At 41.2% G+C, this 21,758-nt stretch overlaps 1 protein-coding gene across 3 annotated transcripts; it reads right to left on the bottom strand.

Annotated features, from left to right (window-relative positions):
• Positions 1-6,310: 6,310 nt before the first annotated feature.
• Positions 6,311-19,156, bottom strand: coro1b (coronin, actin binding protein, 1B). Of its 3 annotated transcripts, none has more exons than XM_079490384.1 (11): positions 18,893-19,156; positions 17,584-17,789; positions 14,609-14,731; positions 14,125-14,254; positions 11,223-11,404; positions 9,931-10,050; positions 9,730-9,834; positions 8,542-8,687; positions 8,373-8,430; positions 7,906-8,217; positions 6,311-7,827 (listed from the first exon to the last, which is right to left on the bottom strand). In XM_079490384.1, exons 2-11 carry the CDS (start codon positions 17,785-17,787, stop codon positions 7,705-7,707), a joined length of 1,503 nt encoding a protein of 500 aa, XP_079346510.1. In that variant the 5' UTR covers positions 17,788-17,789; positions 18,893-19,156; the 3' UTR covers positions 6,311-7,704. The 3 variants fall into 3 exon arrangements, with proteins under 3 accessions (XP_079346510.1, XP_079346509.1, XP_079346508.1); XM_079490383.1 differs by having other exon boundaries at positions 18,988-19,155; XM_079490382.1 differs by having other exon boundaries at positions 18,675-19,155.
• Positions 19,157-21,758: the final 2,602 nt, after the last annotated feature.

Genomic DNA, 21,758 nt, shown 5'->3' on the forward strand with positions numbered 1-21,758 from the left:
TCTGTCACTCTCGTTTTCTCGTTCTTTTATCTCCCTATTAAATTAAATACCCCACTCTTACTTGCACCTGATAAGGAGGACTATACTGATTAGTGCCTGGACTTTGAAAGAAAGAAAGAAAGAAAGAAAGAAAGAAAGAAAGACATTGACTTGATGAATTAAAATAGTGAATTATGATATGGGGTCTTTTATTGTAGGCCTAGTTCAGAGGAAAACAAACAAATTAAGTTAATTTAATTCATGAACTCCTTTATGTACATGTCAAACAACATCCTATCAGCAGCCGGTCCAAAATGGAAAAAGTGGACTGGACCCTTTACAAGTTCATTGCTCATGAAAAGATCAATGTCATGTTTTTGTTACATATAAGCAGTAAAACCTGGTGTTCATTTGCAAACTCCACACAGAACCAAATTCCAATCTCAAGCATATCTGGCTGGAAACAAAAATCTGGCTTGTTTACTAAGCTGTTGATAATTTGCCTGTGACAATACAGCCACTCTGAACTAAGTTTGTAAAGCAACATAATAAAATTGTACAATTTACAGTATATGGCACTTTTCTCGCTTTGGATTACATTCACACATTGGACAGCAGAGGAAACCAGCACCATCCTGCTCAAGTTAACCCACACATGAAATACAATAGATTATGCATGCTCATGCATTTCTCTCCCCCCCCCCCCACCCCCCCGTCTAGACTGAGTGACCCAAAAAAAGTGACATTGAGCAGCATGGAGCGTTGGAGTTTGGAACCGCTGCTGGATATCACTCAATGGTCCTTCATACCACCTAAATTGTATTCTATGTGCAATTCTAAATTGCACATAATGCAGGAGGCAGCAGGACATTGTGTTATTGAAAGCGATCACTTCCAAATTCTGACACTTGATACTGACAATAATCACCTTCACAGAATTTCTTGACAGAAAGTATAGCTCATGATAACAATATGAAACAAAAACTTTGCAGATATAGAAAGAGGACAATTATAGCATTCCGTACAGCTGGCAATGTTGGTTGCGTCATTTAATACAATCAGATAGGACTTCTGTTTGGATGTATGGCTGGATGTACTGTATGTATTGGTCAAGGCCAGAAAGTAGTTTTTTGCCACTCAGTAGGCGATCCGCATAACTTCCGGGTACGATGATACTGTATCACGTGCATAGCCTCTATTGTTAAGCAACTTGGTGACCTATCTCTTTTTGCTTTTTAAACCTTTTTCCCCCAATTTAGTCATTATGCCAATTATTTCACCCCCACACACATTTCTCACATCTCATCCTACTGACTCCACTAGTGAAGAGCCCCACCGAGAGGACAGAGATTGTATATAGATTGTGTATTACATTCACCCATTCACACACAGATGGCGGCGGAAACCATGCAAGGCACCAACCTGCACATCAGGAGCAATTAGGGGTTCAGAGTCTTGCTCAAGGACACTTCGACACTAACTCTGGGGGAGCCCGGGTTCGAACAACCGGTCACTCTACCCCTGAGCCACTGGCGCCCATGTGTTCACAGCGCAGTCCGATCACTGTCCTTGTTGTCAGTTGTCTTTTCCTCAGACCAGATGGCATTCCCAGACTGCTTTAGGTCTATCAACAGGCCAGTTCCTCCACTCTCCCTGTTTTCCTCCTCCTCCTCCTCCTCCTGCTCCTCAACTTTCTCCGCTGACCCTCCCTCTGCCCTCCCCATCACCTCTCGCTGGCCCCTGAGTTTTGCTAGCTCCCTCAGGTCACAGCCGTCCAAACTGGAGTAGTCATCCGATGAGTCTTCATCTTCTCCCTCTCTCTCATCTCTGTTGTCCTCCTCTCCTGCCTCACTTTCACTTCCCCGGCTCCCCCTCTCCACATCTCTCCCTCCACCAGGGAGTGCATGCATTTCCTCTCCGTTCTCCTCTTCGTCATTCCGTGGCCGCAAGCGAATCCAAAGGCAGGACTGCAGCACCATGGCCCTAGCCCCTCCCTCCCCATACACCATACGGCGGACCGTGTACTGTCCATCAGAGTCTCTATTCAACTTCTTGTAAAGGAAGAAAAGTACCAAGATCAGGAAAAAAAGTAAACAAAATAATAATACAACTGTTCTGTCTGTTTTGGCTAAAGCGTCTTCCCCAGGTGTAGTCATGCCTAGACGAGAGAGGAAAAAGAAAGTAGAATAATTGTATTTCTTTTGACTTCTGGTCGAGGATGTTGATGATACATTGATTAAAAATGATTAAAAAGAATCACACTCGTTGTGTGAAGAGAGGGGCGCTCCCCCGCTCTTATACATCATCATACTACATCACATTTTGTGCTCAGCCAATCAAATCATTTTTTGTGTGTCTGTGTGTACCATGGTACACACAGACACACAAAGGAGGCCCTAGCGCCCCTCAAAAATCGAATCGGGTTGATGTTGGGATCCACAGTGGCGTGGTTCCAGTGTTGGCGGCAAATTTAGATTTTAGTTTTAGTCAGTCTCTTGAATAGTTGTCATTTAGTTTTAGTCACATTTTAGTCGACTAAATGTACAGTTGATTTAGTCGACTAAAATTTATTTTAACGGGCCTTGATGCCATCGTAATGGCTGATTTTACACTTGCTAGTCCCCTTCCTAACATTTTAGTCTAGTTTGTATTTGTTGACGAAATTGTCAGTATATGCAGTCTTAGTTTTAGTCATCATAGCTTAGTTTTCATTTACTTTCCATTTTGTTTTCGTCAGTGAAAAAAGGTAGTCGACGAACATTTTTCTTCATAGTTTTAGTCGACGAAATCAACACTGCGTGGTTCCAACGTGGATCTCGGACTTCACGTGGCTATTCTATGACGTCAGTCATCTATGACATATAGGTCTACATATCTATGACGTATGACTCCATATTTGGGCAAGGTTCCAGCCCGATCAAAGCCCCATTGACTTCCATTATACAAACAAAGTTAAATATTTCGAAACATAATACAAAATTGGAGGTATTTCTTTGTGCATATGACGTTTGTGCACAGGGGTTTGCGAGATGAACTCTGAACAAACCCGCATGCACGCACTCACACACAAACACACTTTAAATAATAATAAGCAGACACATTGTCCCATGCATGCTTTGTCCCATGCATGAATGTTGCAACCCCAGTGTTCACAGCATGACTGTATGTATGGTCAAAGACTTGATCTAAAGTATCAGGTTAGATGAGATATATAAATATTCTCTGTATACCTTCTTGTGAAGTTTTCTGCAAAATAAAATAAATCCTATTGTGAAATCCAACTTCTTTCAACTTCTTGTGATGTATTCCTCAGGGCGACATCCAGTGGTATAGATAATAGATATATTCAGGATCTGAAAAAAATATGTTCTTGTTTATAGAGGTAGCAAAGTAAATTCCAAGATAGATAGATAGATATAATAGAATAATCCCCACTCTTCCCCCCCCCATCTCCACAGTATATTTGCACATACTGTATGTGAAATGTCTCCATGGGCAGTGAGCCCATGGAGTAATTAAGTCTTGCTCAGGGTCATACATTGACAAATTGCTGGAATCGAATTTGGGACAACCAAGCAGCATCAGTATTGAGATTTACTCAGTGAGGCATAGCTGATGATCTCATATTGATTGCGTTAAAAAGTTAAAAATCTTAACCCAGTTAATTCCGATAGTAGCACCTTCAACTTTTACCATAGAACTGATGAAAGTATACTGTCCTGATGGCACTGAAATGCAATTGCATCTTTTCTAATATCATATGATCCTCCACATTCAAATACCTTATTATCTGATCTACAATCAGATGTAAAATTGGAACAAAAATATAGTAGCAGCTAGTATAAATACTCACGTATGTTGGAGATGTTGTACGGTACCACTACTTACATAGGATATCCAAGTATGACCCCTAACTGTGTATGACTAGAAACTCTTAAGGGACAGGAAACCAGCAGACACCTTGCTCACAGTTTTGCTGGTTTCCTGTCTGAATGTCAGCCCAAAATGTATTTTTGCATGCGGATATACACCACCACAGTGAGAAACATTTTAGATTTAATAGGTATAGGTATAGGTATAATATACTGTTATTAAACAACGTTAAAAAAATAAGTTTGACATAGAAAAACACGAATTCAGGACAAATAACAAAATTAACAAACAACAAAAAAGATAGCATATAAGCATAGCAATTAAAAAAAAACCAAAAGAGTCTTACATAATTTGTTGGTCTTTACTTTCAGGAAATGATTTGAGGTGACAGAGGCAGAAGACTCTCATCTGTGTGGGTATAACAATACATCAGAGTATAATGATGCGTGTGTGCATAATAGTAGATTTTGAACAGTGATAAGTGTCAAATCAACAGGTGTTTGCTGCAAACATGTAAAGACTGCATTAAATGCACAGAAAGATTAAAAGAAAAAAATACATATAAGTCTTCAGAATCCTCGATACCAGTTTAACAGATACGAGCATACAACAAAAAACACTGAATGAATCAGTGTTGATGTTGAGAAGCAGTATTCTGCACCACATACAGTATGTGGAACAAACTCCCAGAAAACTCTCAGTTCTTTTAAATCAAAGCTAAAGTCCTTTCTGTTTGCTGCTGCCTCATATATATATATATATATATATATATATATATATATAATTTCTTCAGTAGGCCTACTGTAATTGTAATCTCAAATTTGTATGTTTTCTTTTTGTTTGGTATTTTGGATTATTATCAAATGTCCTTTTATTATTTGCTTTAATATCTCAATGCTTAATGTTTTTTAAAGCACTTTGAATTGGCTTTTTGTTGAAATGTAAAAGTTTTACAAATAAACCTGCCTGGCCTGCCTTAAATTTGAATAAGTACTATACGGTACCATAAGATAACAAATGAAATGCAAATGAGATGAAACATAAAAAATTTAAAAGTACTACTGTACAATAAAAGGATACTAGTGCAATCCTACCGAATCAGCAGCCTACTTTTACGCTGTAAGAGGGGGGGGGGGGGGGGGGGGGGGGGGGGGAGACACATGCTCTGAACAGTTTACATTTCACAGAACAAGCAGATCATGTATTTTGCAACACTGTTGTTGGATGTCCAAGATATTTAATATTTAAATTCACCTACACACCCACACAATATATTTCAAGCCCAAAGAGTGGTGTTATGCTACCTTCAGTCAAATTAAATCATGCCTATACGGATTGAATACTTTGCAATCCTTCAGTTCACATAAAAAAGCTGTATTGGCATGACAGTGACAAGGTTCAAAGATACATGAAACGGATCGACCACATCCTGTAGCTCCGTGATCAGTTATAGTTTCCACCACCTTGTCACTCGCTAACTTACTTTTTAAACACCTGGAAGGAAATGGGGCTCATGCTACACTTTTACGTTGATTTGTCCTCTGCTTTACGCAACTCGACCTCATTTCAACAAGTCAGCTTAAGCGCAGTGATGTAAATAGGTTTTCAATGTAATGAGTCCCGGGATGCAGGGATGGTCTTTTAGATGAGTCCCAGGGACATTTTTTTGAGTCCCACTTCAACGACGTTAGGAGTCATATTTTGGCATTTTTACAAATTGCAGCATTTAACTCCCATTTCATTTTATATGGTTATAATGTGGGTATATTCATGTAGAAAACAGAAGAATAAATGATTATTATAACTAAAGATAGCAAAATAAACTAGAATAAAAAAACAGTACAGTAGTACAGTAGTGCATCCCGTGGATTCAGAGGTCGTTGTTTTATTGCGTCCCTTAACTATAACCGGCGTTTTTATCTCTGTAAGCGTGATGGTAAATGGAACGCTGTTTGACCACCTTTGCACCACCACACTCACCACAGGCTCCCAGCAGGATGTGTGCTTTTGGCTCCATTATAAGATGCGTCAGAGCTTGTGTGAAAATAGGTACATACATACATACATACTGTAGGACCATTTTAACCACTCAAGCCATTAGATGATTATGAAATTATTTCGATATTGTATTGTTAAAAGGAGCTTCTGTTGCAGCAGAAGTTTGGGAGAAGACAAAACACTGTATAATTCTGAGCTGTAGCATATAGGCTAATGCATTATATGAATATACTGTAAACATGCTGTAAACTTAAAATGGTGTCTTATAAACCCATGTGGGTTGGGAACTGTGTGCAGTTTAATAAAAAATAAAATTCAAAACCAAAAAAACTGCTTCTTCCCGTTAGTCAAAACACAGATCTATGTAATGTTTGGATTGTTGCTGACCATTCCACTAAAGTGACAAACTACTTAAGTAAGTGACCCATGAGTAAATTCACCATAACTCCATAACACCATAACAGGTCATTCATTTTAATAAACAGCACAAAAAGAGGAACACGTGTTTAATCAATTTGTACAGAGAATCATTTGCTACTGGTTTACAACCACAAAGAAAAAAAATAAGTGTCATAAATTAATGTAATTTTAGGCTACCCAATAAATCAATAATTCCTGACATGGAATGTAGGTTACAGAATCATTAAAGAGTGAGGTAACAAATGCAAAAGGATAAAAAGGGGGAAAAAAGAAAATAGTGTAACAAAACAAATATCTTTTTTGCTGTTCTTTCAAAATAGCACTCTAGGAGCTTTAAATCAGGAAATGTGAAAGCAACAGCGGTGGCAAAATAAGACTATAACGTAGGTGCGTGACTGGTTTCACTTCATTCACATTATAAAAATGTCTCACTTCATTGTCACTTCCTTTTTTCAGTTCACTGAAATCACTTATTGAACCGTCTGAATAACATTTGTTTTAAATGACATGGTCAAAAGTCAGTAACAGGTTTCCTTGCACCAATATTAATCACTGGAGATTAGCATGTTATTTTTTTTATATGATGCAGACCTTTCTGCTCTCCATTTACCCATGTGAGATAGATTACAGAAATCTAACCTCTGTGACATGTCGCATCTGCAAAGTTGTTCTCTCGATAAGAGCACAAATGCCACCTTCCGTTTGAACAGAAAAAAGATCACACAAATTTACAGTATACACATGATTTCAACTACATTTTCATCAATTCTCATTCACGTTCCACTATCAGAGTCATTGTTGTCTATTGGCAGACAGAGATTCCTACTTCCTACCCATCGTAACATTTATGAAATGATTTAAAAAAAAAAGCACAAGCCAATAATGTATGAAACCACGTATGGTATGACACAATGTTAAGATTCAGCAGCTTATCAATCCCTAATGGATACAAGATGTGTATCCATTAGTGATGTTAGTGCCATCCAGGGTGCCACATCAAACACTCATTCAGAGGTACAGTAACTGCTGTACCGCTGTGATGTGTAAACTTTACCAAAGTCCATCAAAATTATGTGTTTTGGTGATTTTACCCAAGCTATTCATACATCTAAATCCAAAAGCTGTTCTATATGCAACCACAAGGTGTTATTTTAATGCTCCAATAAAAACAAATGCATTTAAGTTATAGTATGCAGTTGACATCCCTTTTCAATCACAGCCTAAATCAAATAATCATGGAAACATATTGTGGTCTTTAGTCCTTCACTATAGTTGACCTTGTTCTAGGCAACTGTGATTCACAGTTACAGTAAAGTCACTAACCTACACTTCAAACTACATTCTCCAACACGCACAGCTTAAGGGTACTGTTGATTCTAGTAAGGCTATGGTGTATGGAGTTTAGGAAGAATGCCCCTTTGGGCTCCTTGCCGTTCATACATCCCCGTCTTCAATGCGTGCCAACTGCCGCTCCAGCAGCTCGATTCTCTGGCTCTGAGCGAGCACCACCGCACGCAAGGCCTTCATCTCTGCTAGCAACTCGTTCAACACGTCGTCCTGGAAAGCGAGATGACACCTAAGTAAAACGTCACAAACTAGGTCAAATAATGACACCTTCTTTTGTCATTCACCTACCTCTCTCTTTGGCCGCTCCGTCCCATCCACCTCTTTGGCCACCTTGGGCTGTGGCACGACCTCTGCTTCCGGTTCCCTGGTAGATGTGGTTGTTGTTACACCCACTGGAGGCTGGGTTGCCCCAGAGTCTTGTGAAGCCACCCTGGGCTTGCCCCTGATGGTGTCTCTGTGCTTGGAGGTAGGAGCACTGTACCCACCACTCAGGGATATCAACAGGGGCGAGGCATCCTGCCCAGCAATCCACTCCTCGGCCAAGAGAGAAGGCTCCATGCTGGCTGTGTCTGGGTAGAGGTCTCCTTGGAATAGATCTGACTGGGGTCACAAGGGTAAATCGAATCAGCAGAGTAAACTGTGTGCCTTGAATGCAATTCTATTCATACTGCATGTGTGTGGTGATATTTATGTTACATTATCCATAATTGTAAAACATGTTTTATGTATTTATTATATGTGGAGTCACAGCTTACCTTTCGTGGCACAGTCATGGAGATTGGTTCAACTTTCCTTTCATGCAGCTTGTAAAACCTGCAAATGTTCCAGAGGAGATTGTGGAAAACATTTGCAAGGTTATGAAAGAATTAAGTGCAAAGGATAGCATGAATGTAATCTCAGAAAATGCTGAAAAAAATTGCTCACCTGGCAATTTCACACTTGTTCACATCTACACCTCTTTTACTGAGAAAACCTGAACCTCTCTGAGGCTCTTTGCTGCTATACAAGCTGAGGAAATGAAGGTATGGCGACTCGTCTGTCACCTCAAAGTACCGGATGGTGCAGTCACCCTGAATGAGAGGGACAGATTGGTAGGATGGATCATGAATAAAGGGACACTTTAGGCCCCGTTTAGTTGCTTGCTTCCATTCAAGAAACAACATAACAGACAAGCGACAACATTATGATTACCCTCTCGCACTCGTAGATACAAATCTGTTCTAGCAGTCTCTAATAGTTTTGGACACACACACACACAGCAGTGGAAGAATGCAGAGCGAGAGAAACGGAGTGAGAGAGAGATAGAAAAACACAGTGACATCGCATCTAATCATCTTTTAGTGAAGCAGGGACCCACAGTCCCACACTATTGGCTCTTATATAAAACTGTGTTGTACATTAAACTTTTTCAAAAATAATGATCGGATTAGGGGATCATCTTCACTGCTGCTGCTCCACTCCATTTCGTTCTGCGAAAACATTGCTATGAATATGAATAATACGGGTTGCACTTAGGGTGACCAGATGTCCCTCTTTGCGTGGGACAGTTCCTCATTTCCAAGACTTTTCAGGCGTCCCACATATTGAGGCCCTGTCCCACATTGTGACTGGCAGGCAATTGCATCAGTGTTCAAATGCCCTAATAGTTATTCCCCTAATAGTTGGCCTTCTGTTGTAAAGCTCTCTCATTGTCTCTTCCTGCTAGATGTGTTTTTAAGCCTGTTAAAATAGCATAAAAATAAAGCATGATTTTAAAACAAAATGTGAGACACCAGAGGAGTTTATAAATGATAGCCAATAGGCCTATGGTCGAATATGACATCAAGGCATTTATTAGCAACTCAAGTAGTAAGTTGCTAACCTGGTACTCCAGTATCGCTTGTGTGGGACACTTGTCCTACACAAGCGATACTTCTGTCCCTCAAATGAACACCATGCTGAAACTGAAAGCCTACAGATTTGCAACTTGTAAACAGCAACCTTATCCATCGACAGCCTTTTAAAACAATCTTTGAGCTAGGCATTGAACCCCTGCTGGCTCACTCATTGTACATTACATTCAGTAAGTGCATCAGCTAAATTCCTAAAAAGCTAAAATGTGAATCAATGTACCTTTCCACACAGGTAGACCATATTTGTATCGGGGTCGTAGTAGGGCTGAAGAACCCCATTGCTGGTGTCCATCTCCTGAACTGCCATTGGCTCAGAGAGGTCTTTCTGCATGAGAAACAGTTTAAAAGCAGTTTACTTCTAGTGGACACCGTATATCTCCTAATAATATTATATAATACAGATCAGTCCTACAGTACATACCGTGTCCCACAGAGCCACCTGTCTCTCACTCATGCGGCTGAAGCCTGTAGTCAGAATCTTCCCATCAGTAAGGAACACGGCTCTCATTGGCCTGGTTCCATCATGGACCTTCTCTCTCACCTAAGAGCCAGGTTGCATACATGAAAGGATTGGGCTCATATCAGGCACTAAGCTGATAAGAGTAATCATATGAATTTATATTTTTTTTGTTATAACATTGAAACATTTAAAACATTAAAAAAAAGTATTGTATAAAAATAAAATATGTAAAAAGTAAACAACATGTTGGTACCGGACCAATTTTTACTTATCACAGACAGCAATCAAGAGGCTTTCTGCACAGACGTGCACAGACGTGCATTGCATTGATAGATGAGTTGATGTTATGAAATGAAACAACGCACAAAACTGACATGCATTAACCCTAGAACACTAAACATATATTTAGTTATACCATCGCTAAACACGGGTATTTTACCCAATTTAAAATATTCCATAAAAAAAATGATCAAAATGTATTGAAGTAGAGCAATTCATGGAAACTTGAGGTACTCCAATAATTATGATTGGGGCGCCCGCTGGCCTTGCGGTCCGGGCACATGCCACATATAGGCTCTGGCCTGACAACGCGTCACGTGTTTGAGTCCCGTTCATGACGACCTTTGCTGCATGTCTCTTCGCTCTCTAACTCTTTCCTGTCAGTCTCCACATGAATCAATAAAAGGCAGAAAAGCCCAAAACAAATCTTAAATAATAATAATTATGATTAGCGATTTTGTTGTTTTTGAACATTGAAATATTGGAATATATTAATAAAGACTATTTCTGTTTGGCTTTTAGGCTTCATAATCAACAAGTCTACAGGGCAGTTATGACACATAACTCAAATTTACAGCGACATTAATTACATTTAATCATGTTATACTGAAGTTACAACTGAAGTTACAACTAAGGAGAGTGTATTTAGTTTAACTTCTAATCTTGGCTTTTGTGTTCCCAATTTAGTTCTCACCATTATAATCTGCAGGTGTAAACAACTACATGCCTAGCCTGGCATGGCCAGACTAATATCACTGTGCTGAGGGCAATTTCTCATTGCAATGGCAGATTTGTCTGGTTTCCAGGCTACTACATGCCTATTGCTGCTGAACAGCAAAAAAGGACACTCGCAATAGAGTTTGTCAAAGTGCCCGGCACTGCTGCTCAATTGAACCCGGGTCTCACCACATGGATGTCCCCCAATTATATTTATTTTGATACGTTTGCATACACGGAGAGAGAAGTATAGTCACCTTGAGTACGGTACCCCTTCGGGGATCAATGACACGTAGAGCCTTGTCCTTGCAGACAGTGCAGATAGCACTGCCATCCTTGTTCCAGCAGACACTGTAGATCATGTCTGGGTGTGAGTCGCTCAACTGGTACACAAGCTCTCCCGTGCCAACATCCCAGACACACATCAGATTATCGCAGCCTAGGTGAGTGAGGGAAAGAGAGGGGAAGGGAGAGAGACAACGAGTACAGTTTTCAATAAGCTTGCTGCAAATTGACAGAAGAAACATGCATTATGAGATTGTTATCTACCATTCTACCCAACTATAAAAGGCCTAGTTAATGTGAATGCTTCTAGTGTGTGGTTTTCAGTGCATTGCTAGTAGCAGCAAGGGTAAAACCGTATGTCTACTTGGGTTCTTAACCTGCAGCTAGTTTCCTCTTCAGATTGAGAGAAGTAGCACTATAATCACATTGCATAGCTCTTTCCCACTATGATAATACAGTAGCTAGATAATTGACTTGGCTTTGGTGTAAAATAGTGAGTGACCACACAGACCATATTGTCTACTAAATTATCGGAACATGGCATTTAGACATATCACAGGGTAATCATACTGAAGGATTACATGTTCTTTATTTCTCTCCTAATTTGATTTTCAGACCCCAGAATGTTAGAACACTTAACATTAAAATGGAAATATACTTTTTCCATGTGACCCTTAACTACATTGTGCTTTTAACTAGTATTGCATACTGTTTATTGTTGAAGAGAGAAATTCAATTCCTTGCCTGTATAATGCAGGAGGGATTGAGTTGGCTGTCATAGAACACCAACTGAGAAAGCTAAGCCCTCAACTCTCACTATATGTTGGTTTGGTCTAATGTCAAATGAGGATCAGAATTATTGTTATTGCCAGGTAGGTTTGCACACACAAGGCAGTCGTCTCTGTGAGGTGGGTGCATTACACTAAATAATTACATTAAGAAATATTTACAGTACACAGTATGTTCTCAAAAATATTAAGGTAACGTTAAAGATAAAAATCACACCTGTGTGAAGTGAGGGGCGCTCTTATAATCTATTGCCGCATTGTTAACAATCCGATTGCCCGGGGTTATTTAATCCATTAAATCATAGCGCCCAAGCGATTTATAGCAACGGAGCACTTTTACCGATGGACCGGAAGTTATACCGGATGTGGCTGGAGCAGCTAAATGTAGCCAAAAGACTCTAACAGCGATCGACAACAACGGGAGGCATCATTAAATCTAACGCGAAGCGACTGGACAGCAGGGAGCCGTCTAACACAGGATCTTTTCTTAGAATTGGACGGGATGATTTAGATCGCGAGTTATTAACGTTTTAAGATTTTCGTTGTCGTCGGCTAAACAGGGGGGGGAACATTTTCGATGACGTCCCACTGTTGTGCAACATCGAGAATTGCGCAACAGGCGCTCCTAGGCTGTAGAGCGATCTGATCGGTTTTCATATCAATAAACTTCGACTTTTGGATAAAACTTTGTCCTGGGCACTGGGTGTTACTAATAGAAAGGACGGTGAACTTCATCCTGGGCGATTGGGGTGTTAATGGGAATTTTTGTGTAGGACAAAAATACCGATTTGCTCAGACGTAAATTCTCCATTCATTGTCAATGGCATTTAATGTTTGTGTTAGGACAAAAATCTACACTATAGCTGTATAAAGGAGGGGCTAGCGGCCCTCAAAAATAGGAGCTAGTATATTGACCGATTCCGTAACGGGTCTCATGGTCGCAGCCTACGTATTTCCTGTAGGCAGAGACGACATATCTGCGGTTTCCCCGCACCAAGCTTCTACTACAGTGAATGGAAAAGTCACAAGTGACTGATGTTAGTCTGCCTCAAACGTTACTCTTTTACCTGCTTTTTACTAACACTAACATTACAAAGATGCCCAGAACATCGGGATGAACCTGTGTAGTTTATGGCTGCTCCAACAGTAGTGGCAACATTAAAAAAGAAAAGAAAACTGAATGTCAAAATATCTACCGCGGTGGCTGAGACCAGAGCCATTGAGTAATGGTTGAGACAAAGCAGTGAAAGGTCCTGACATATACATAACGTCAGTCTTACCCAATACCCAATCTTTCTGTTTTAGGAACACAAGGCTGCTGTACTTTATACCTCATACTTTAATGCTTAGTATTTACATGATTTCCAATACAAACGTGCATTGTTACAATTAAAGGACCACTTTTCAACATCTCTTCATATAATTGGTCCTCACTAATGTTCATGATAAAACACCACCATTTTTTCCTACTCAGTCTGTGTCTCATAGGAGGGCTGTGGGCAGTTCGGACACCCGTCCACCAGTGACATCATCATTAGGAAGATTGTTTTTAAAACAAGATTTGTTTTAAAATATATTTAGATTTGTATTATCGTGAGAACGATGGCTTCAACCTTTGCATTGCAACTTTTCAGGAAAAGAAAGCCTGATGTTTCTATTAGCTTGGATTCACCATCGATGATGTCACTGGTGGACGGGTTTCTGAACTGCCCAAAGCCTTCCTATGAGACACAGACTGAGTAGGAAAAAATTGTGGTATTTTATCATGAACATTAGTTAGGACCAATTATAGGAAGAGAAGTTGAAAAGTGGTGAAGTGGTCCTTTAAGTAATTTAACAAGATGCAAGGGTAGAGTAGTAAATACTACTAATACCATCTGTTGGTTGCCATGATCAACAAAGAAAAACTGGTATCGGTTCAGACTTTTGTTCAAAGTTACTTTCCAAGATAAACTGGAATGGTGACTTACGTCAATTATAAAAACTTGCAAAAGGTGCTAGCTCTGAACTAAAAATAGTCACGTCACAAACCACCATACCATACATACAACCACACACCATAAAAGTTGAAGACAACTGAGGTTACCTGCAGTTAGGAGAATGTTTAATGCTGTTGGATGCCAGGCCACGATCCCCACTCGTTTACTGTGACCCTCAAGGGTCACGGCAGCATCAGTGAGGGGAGCAGTCAGGCCCCCATCGGGAATGTGCCACACCTTCAAACAAGACGCCGGTGAAAACACACTTGCTATAGTAGAGAACTGAGCTGACTTTTATTTCATAAAATGCACATAAGAGTAGTACAGTTGAAACCTTTAATTCAAGAGAATGATCAGTACCATTGTTGTTACAATGGCATAACGTGTCGCATCGTGACTTGTATATTTGTATTTTCAAAACGTTCTGAAATATCTTGAATAACTAGAACATAACTCTTAAGTCGGCCCCCAGCATCAATTCTTTTCAAATTGGTGTCAACTATATTATATATATCATTTGGGGGTGCTTCACATGAAAATGTTAAGAGAATAACTGATAAGACTATGCAAGACTTTAACACTGTCACGTACCTTTACAGTGCAGTCCTCTGAGGCACTTGCAATAATATTGTCATCATGAGGGCACCACTGGATGTCCAGCACAGGTGCAGCATGTCCACAAACGGTGGGTGAAGACTGGTCAATTCTGCCACTCTGTGGGGGGTAAAAAGTGCCAAAGGACTTTTCATTAGACGAGTCAAATCATTCAAACGTTTTTTTTTTAACATATTCCCTCCCGTTACTATAGTCGGGATCGTGAGGCCAGTGCCAGAGTAATGCACGAAAAACGCGAAAGAAGAGACCACTTCCGCCCGACCCGGAAGTGATAGCCCTTCATATTTGAGCCACATCCTCATTCTAGGCTGTGTATCGACACATGATGGATTAACTTTCTTAGCACGATCAAAGATTAGGGTTTTATAAGGTCCCAAAGATCACAGTTTGTCTCATTTTGAGGAGAAAAAGGACTATTAACACAATCAGCGCCGGGATTTCTTTCAAAATAACAGCTCGGGAGTGCCACGCAGATATGGATTTTACTCTGTAAACCACCCCCCTTCCGTTCCGGACAAAAACCATGAGAAATATTTGCTTGCTTACCTCGCTAAGATTACGATAAAGTCGCTTTTGAACGAGAGGCATAGATTAGGAGATACGAGGCATTCTTTCTGAGCCGTATACAGGGAAGTGAACGGCAACGCGCATGCGCGAAGAGCAAGGAGTATGGTGCAGAAGGAGAGGCGAACCCCCCCCAAAAAAATCCCAAAAGAATAAAAAGCAAAGATATTTGTAATGCTGGATTAATACTTATTAATCAAATCTCGTAATCTCGTGGATGGCACAGTGGGGTACAGTAGCTATTCACGAGATTATCTCGTTTTGGTGCAGATTCGGTTAAGTAACTAATTTGGGTACTGAGGTGCAGTTCCTGTCCACCAACACCAGCGTGTGTTACACCACATGCGCTGCATCTGCCTAACTGGCAGGTGAACCACCAGTTGTCAGCAGTGACTACATAGAAGTGTGCTGGGAATTCAGGAATTAGTATAATATTGGCAACTACAAAGATATTATGCATAGGGCATGTAAATGCCAATGGCCAGCAGCAGCTCTGTCTGTAGTCATGTGATCAAGATGTATCATTTCTCATATTCCATTCCTTTTGGCTAGGATTGGCTTCAAAGTTTGTGGGGTGGCCCGTTTGGCACAAAATGCCACACATCATGAATACAACTCACGATTGCTGTGAAACTTTGAACACACATTCACACTAGGCCAAGGAAGACACTCCATCGCAAAGAAATGCAAGTCTCCTCATGGTGGCGCTACAACAACTCTCACTTCACTCCATATTTTGTCCTATAACTCTTGAACCGTAAGTCATATAATCATCTTCCCTTACAGGCCCTATTTGTGCCAGATCTGGCATCTCTTCAAAACACAGTTTTTGCTACAACTCCTATAGAAATCGGTGCACATTATCACACATGTGATCAAGATTTATGAGTCCTGTTTTTTGAGAGGCGCTAGCCCCTCCTATATACAGCTTTTGACCCCACAAGTCTCAATATTTGCCATTGACAATGAAAGGAGAAATTAGGTCAAATGTCTGCCAAATCTTGTACCCACACGTCTCAATATTTGCCATTGACAATGAAAGGAGAAATTAGGTCAAATGTCCGCCAAATATGACAAATGTGTGGCAACAGGCATTCTGATTGGCCAGTAGGAGATGATTCATGATGATGTACGATAATAAGAGCGCCCCTCACTTCACACGGGTGTGATTTTTGAGGGGCGCCAGCCCCTCCTATATACAGGTTTAATGTTTGATTTTAGTTCAATGTTTGTTTTTACAACTCCATTGACAATGAAGATGAAGTTTGTTTTGTCCTTAACACAAACATTAAATCCCATTAACAATAAAGAGAATTTAATGTTTGTTTTGACACCGTTTGTTTTACATCATCATTACATCACCTAATCTGGTAAAATAAGAGCGCCCCTCACTTCACACGGGTGTGGTTTTTAGATCCTATTCCAATTGGCTAAGACTGCCTTCCAAAGTTTGCAGACCTTGGATAGACAACCCGGCCTGGCGAGACTAGCACAAGTTGCTAGTCTCTACTGAGTTGATTGATGCTGCATGCGTCTTACCCATAGATATTAGAAAAAAATAGATGTCTCATTGGCCGCTGTAGTTCACTGGAGCGATGTGTCTCCAGCGAAGCTAGGAACTTCCTAGCAGCGAAGGCGGAAGTCAAGCGGAAGTGACTACTGGCCAATCACAGCGTGTCTTTTCGGGGACGTATCGATTCAATTCAAATGAGCTGTATTGGCATGTGGAAACAAACATTTACATTGCCAAAGCAAGTGTCGCTGGGAATGAGGGAGTCGCGCCTCTGATTGGCCTACCGAACTTCCCCTACTGTGACGCACGTGGAAGCTTGGAAAGCTTCTGCTCATGCTTCCGGTATGCTTTGCAATGAATCTCATGAAAGCTTGCCTCCATGTTGCCTTCAAGAGAGACTCGCGTCTACCCTTTTATGTCTATGGTCTCACCCAGAGTAATCTAGTAAGAGAGTGGTGACACGCTTTGATCTCGCCGCAAAGCGGGTGCATATGGGCTATAGTTCCAAACATTGCTCCTATGGCTGGAACTATTCCATTGAGAAAGAATGAGCACTTCCGCATTCCATTGTTACAATGCGAGTCAACGGGAGTGTCATTACTCGCTTACTAGATTACTCTGGTCTCACCTACACCGACGGCGGAAGTAGTGGGATTTTGGCGGACATGACATTGACACTTTACAAATCTGTTTACATTCTCCGTGAATGAAACGAGCGTTGCGATTGGTCGAAAAATATCGTATCCGGCAGAAATACACCTGACGGATGTGCCAGCCCGACACTTCTGCCGATACACTCTCAGCCTTTAGGTTGTGACCAGGCTTTTCTCTTTGCAGATGAGTAAGGCTTGCTGGGACCGAGGCTAGGTCTCACCTTGTTAAGTGGCACAACAAGGAAGGCCCCTCCTCCACCTGCTTCAATAATGACAGCGATGAACTTTGGGTTGACCGCGCAAAGAGGACTGTCCCACGTCACACGGGAGACCCGGACATCATCTATGCAATGCTCCGCCTTCCATGCCTGGGCGAAGACGTGACGAAACTTGCTCTGTCTGACCACACCTCTTCGGAAAGACATGACTGTGGAGACAAATATGATGCACACAAATTCAGTGACTAAGAGAAAACACAGTAGGCTATAGCAGAAAGCAGATTGCACCAAAAAACCTTTCACCCACGGTTTTACACCTGTAAATCTGTGATGTGATGATAATCAAGACGATTCTGATCATAAATATTAGGTCATGTCAGAACAGTGCATGTCATTGTCATTATATGTGCATATTTACACCAGAAAAAAAGTTTGTCCATAATCATAATTTATGTGTGATTTGATTTCCAAAGAAATCATAATCTGTGTGATTCCACCAACATGGCAGTTTGCCACACTACATTATCGACTCAATAGGTTAATGCAGTGAGAGAGACATGCATGTGATAATGAGGAGGAAGCGAGTATTTTTCTAAGCAGTAGGAGAATGTGCGGCAGTTGCAAAGTTCAAGTTATGGCTCAGTGGACAAAGAGGCATGATCCGCCCAAAACCAAAACATGGGAGGAGAACACGGGGGGTTGGGCACACACATAACTGACCACTGACACACAGGTTAGGGGAGGAGAATGTAATTCTATACCCATGGGGGTGCCACATAATGCTTTAGAGTTGTCAAAGAATGCTACATTGTAGCATCTACACATAACGTGTGATGATAACGAAGCCTCGTTGAGGCGCAGAATCTCCACACTGTTTTGTAAAGTAAAATGGAAGAGAGCACCAGGCTTTATTAGTATATGGGTGCAGCTCATGATCTGGAAGAATGGGAAAGGTGGGCTTATTGTATAAAGAGTGGCTGGGTGAGCAACAACAACAAAGGACATACATTCAAGAATAGATTGGAGCATTGGACAAGGAAAACAGAAAGACAGTTTGTTTGGCAGATAGGCCTACTGATGTTCAAGTACTGTACCTCCTCGGTTTTAAGCAACCTCTCCGAAATTGAAAAGGAACGCCAAAAAGACTTGAGAGTGAGAACAGGAGGCCAATAAAATAATCCGCAAACTTAATCCTTTCCTATGTCGGAGAGGGGGCTATAGGCGACCGACCGAGCACGGCAAAAGATAATAATAATAAAAAACGTGTCGTCTGTGTATTGAATAGAGCTATGATTTAAATAAAAAAACGAACCCTCACGACGAGCAGGCTAATGTCCAGTTTTTCCTGTAGGCCTGGCTGTCACCAGTTCGGTGCATGTGTTGCCGTGAATTATATAAAAACCTAACCTGCAATGGCATGCCCCCCTACGTGCTTCTTCCAAATGTCGGGCGACAGTCAGATAAGTGAACGTCTGAACGATCGATGGACGAAATGATGGGATTGGGCGGGCGGGCGTGCGGTGCTGTGCAGAGAGGTGAGATGAGATGGGGGAGAGAGAGATGCTTGACAGTGCGCAGCAGCGCTGTTCTTTCTTGTCCGTGTTGGAATGATTGTTGTCTACATCCCATTCCCGGGAGGGACAGCCGCGCTGCGATTGGCTAGTTGGTGCACTGTATGACCAGAGCCATGAAGAGTTACGCAAACTGCGTTCACTTCATGGGACCAGTCCAATGGCGGCTCTCCTACATAGCCTAGACTTCTATTGAGAATGGGGACAACAAAAAATAGGGACAAGTCCTGGACCGGAATAGGCAGAAATGCATTGGACTCAGGCAACAGCCCAGCTTTAATAATCTTAAATCCCTTTATTTTAGATTGTTTTGTAGTAATCGTACAACATAAACATTACAGAGACTTTAGTTGTTACTGTACAATATTTTAAAACAGTTGGCATATTGCACACATGCTTAAAATTGCTCTTATTTGCGCCGCCCTCGTTGAAAACAATGTATTTCAAACTCCAGCTTGTCCCAGTTCAGGCTGCATGAACAGCGCTCGAGCGCTCGGTTTCTGCCCCCTCAATATCGTAACTCTTCTACTGATAGACTGTACCATAGAGGAGGGACTGTACACGGGCCAACCCTATGGGGCCACCACGGCATACAGAACTTGGACGATGAAAAAATATACCATTTACATGTAGGAGTGAACTTTGGCCAAAGTTAATAAGTAAACTGTGCTTACGTAAGTAAGTTAGTTAAACAAAATTGATGTGCTTTATGCTCATCAATTTCTACACAAATAGCCTACTTAACCCGGTGGTTTAACCAGATCTCTCTCTGTCTACGCCATAGACTGTAAATGTCTACACATCAGCCACAGACATGCCTCTGACCTATGGGATCTAGCCTCCACCATAGTTGTTTATAAGAATTCCTGACACTTCCGCCCATGGCAGGATATGCCTCAGGCTCAGCTTCAAGTCTTGTAGATGAGGTTTGTGTTGTGTCTAGTTCTCACTATTCGTTGCCATTTGTGTCTCCAGGTCATAATACAGCATATCCTGTGTAAAATAAGCAAAAACACTAATTCACTAGTAGAGGCTAGACTAGTAGAGGTATGCTAAAATGCCATGTCCCCATTAGTTTATTCAGCTGCAGTTACAAATATATCTACCGGTAATCAAATTCAAACAAAATCAAACTTATTATATAGTAGCTATAGTTATGATTCTTCTCAACAAATGTTATTAATTGTGATAAATGTATTTTGAATGCTTAAAATCTTAATAAATGTTGTCCCTAGTAGTAATTGTAATCTCAGCAAGGCAAATTACTTCTTGGTTAGAGTGGGTGACAATGTTATCACACGTAAAGATGAAATTACCTACCTAGGTTCCATCCTGGAGGCTAATCTTTCTGGTGATAAAATGGCCACCAACGTAATCAAAAAAGTCAACCAAAGAACAAGATTCCTTTACAGGATCTCCTCACTGGTCAACAAAAACACCTTGAAGACCTTGACAGGAGCCCTTGTACAAGGTTTCTTTGACTATGCATGCACCTGCTGGTACCACAGCACCTCAAAGGTCCTTAAAAGTAGGCTCCAGACTTCCCAAAACAAACTGGTCAGGCTCCTACTTGGCCTCACCCCCCAAACCCACCTCACCCCTGCCCACTTTGACAGGCTGGAATGGCTTAGGGTCGACGACAGAGTACAGCATCTTGCAATGGGTCTGGTCCACAAGATTCGATACACCACCAAGATACCCATGTACCTGTCTAGATACTTCCTTAATGTTAACGAAGTCCACACCCACAACACCAGAGGGAGTGCAACGAACCATGTACAACCCAGATTCGGCACAAACAAGGGACTAAATTATTTTCACTCCTATGCCACTAAAATGTGGAACGCCCTACCAACAGTCATTAAGACATGCGAATCCCTTGACTCCTTCAAAACCGCTCTCAAAGGGCACCTACGGACGGCTGCAATTCGAAACTGGCCCCCGTAAAATCTGAATCCCCCCCCACCTCTTTTCCCCCTCACTGTATATGTTTCTTTTCTCTTTTTACCTCCTTTATGGTGAATTCCTGTTCTGTTCTTTGACTATATAGAAGTGTCTATTTGTACATCTCTAAATGTTTTGATGAATTGAACAAGGTGGACCCTCTTGTAAACAAGTGTAATGCTTAATTGGGTCGTCCACTCACAGTTAACAGTCTTTGTATAAAAAAAACCAAAATCTGTAAAAACATATATTTTGTTTTGAAAAATTTACTAGGCTGAAATGGCACCGAATAGTAGTAATAATGACCCTTATCTCATCATCCTCTCAATAATCTCATATCGAGATTGGCGTAGATACCACATTGGTTCTTGGCGTAGATGCCGCATTGGTTCTTGGCGTGGATACCATATGTGGTATCCACGCCAATCTCGTGGCGTGGTATCCACGCCATATGGAGACCCCTGATGAAACCCTGATGAAACAATGGGTAATAGGTATTGTATAACTGGAATACCGGGTAGGGTATGGATTTCCCAACTTGGATCGTTCCCAAGTGGGCCGGTAGAGATTTGCAATTATGCAAATCTCTGTGTTGCATGTGTGTGCCTGTCTGTGCCTCTCAAGACCCTTCCGATCGACTTGCCTCGATTTGTAGGCATCTAT

Source organism: Electrona antarctica (assembly GCF_951216825.1).
Source record: "Electrona antarctica genome assembly, chromosome: 21".
NCBI classification, from domain to species: Eukaryota; Metazoa; Chordata; class Actinopteri; order Myctophiformes; family Myctophidae; genus Electrona; species Electrona antarctica.

Bases quoted from the DNA above. Each gene is read 5' to 3' on its own strand.
- coro1b (XM_079490384.1), bottom strand. From the start codon at position 17,787: ATGTCTTTCCGAAGAGGTGTGGTCAGACAGAGCAAGTTTCGTCACGTC. The intron at 14,255-14,608 runs GTACGTGACAGT...TCTTGTTTGAAG, and splicing joins CAGAGGACTGCACTGTAAAG to GTGTGGCACATTCCCGATGG. The intron at 9,835-9,930 runs GTATGTACTGTA...TTTCTCATGCAG, and splicing joins AGGTGGCTCTGTGGGACACG to AAAGACCTCTCTGAGCCAAT.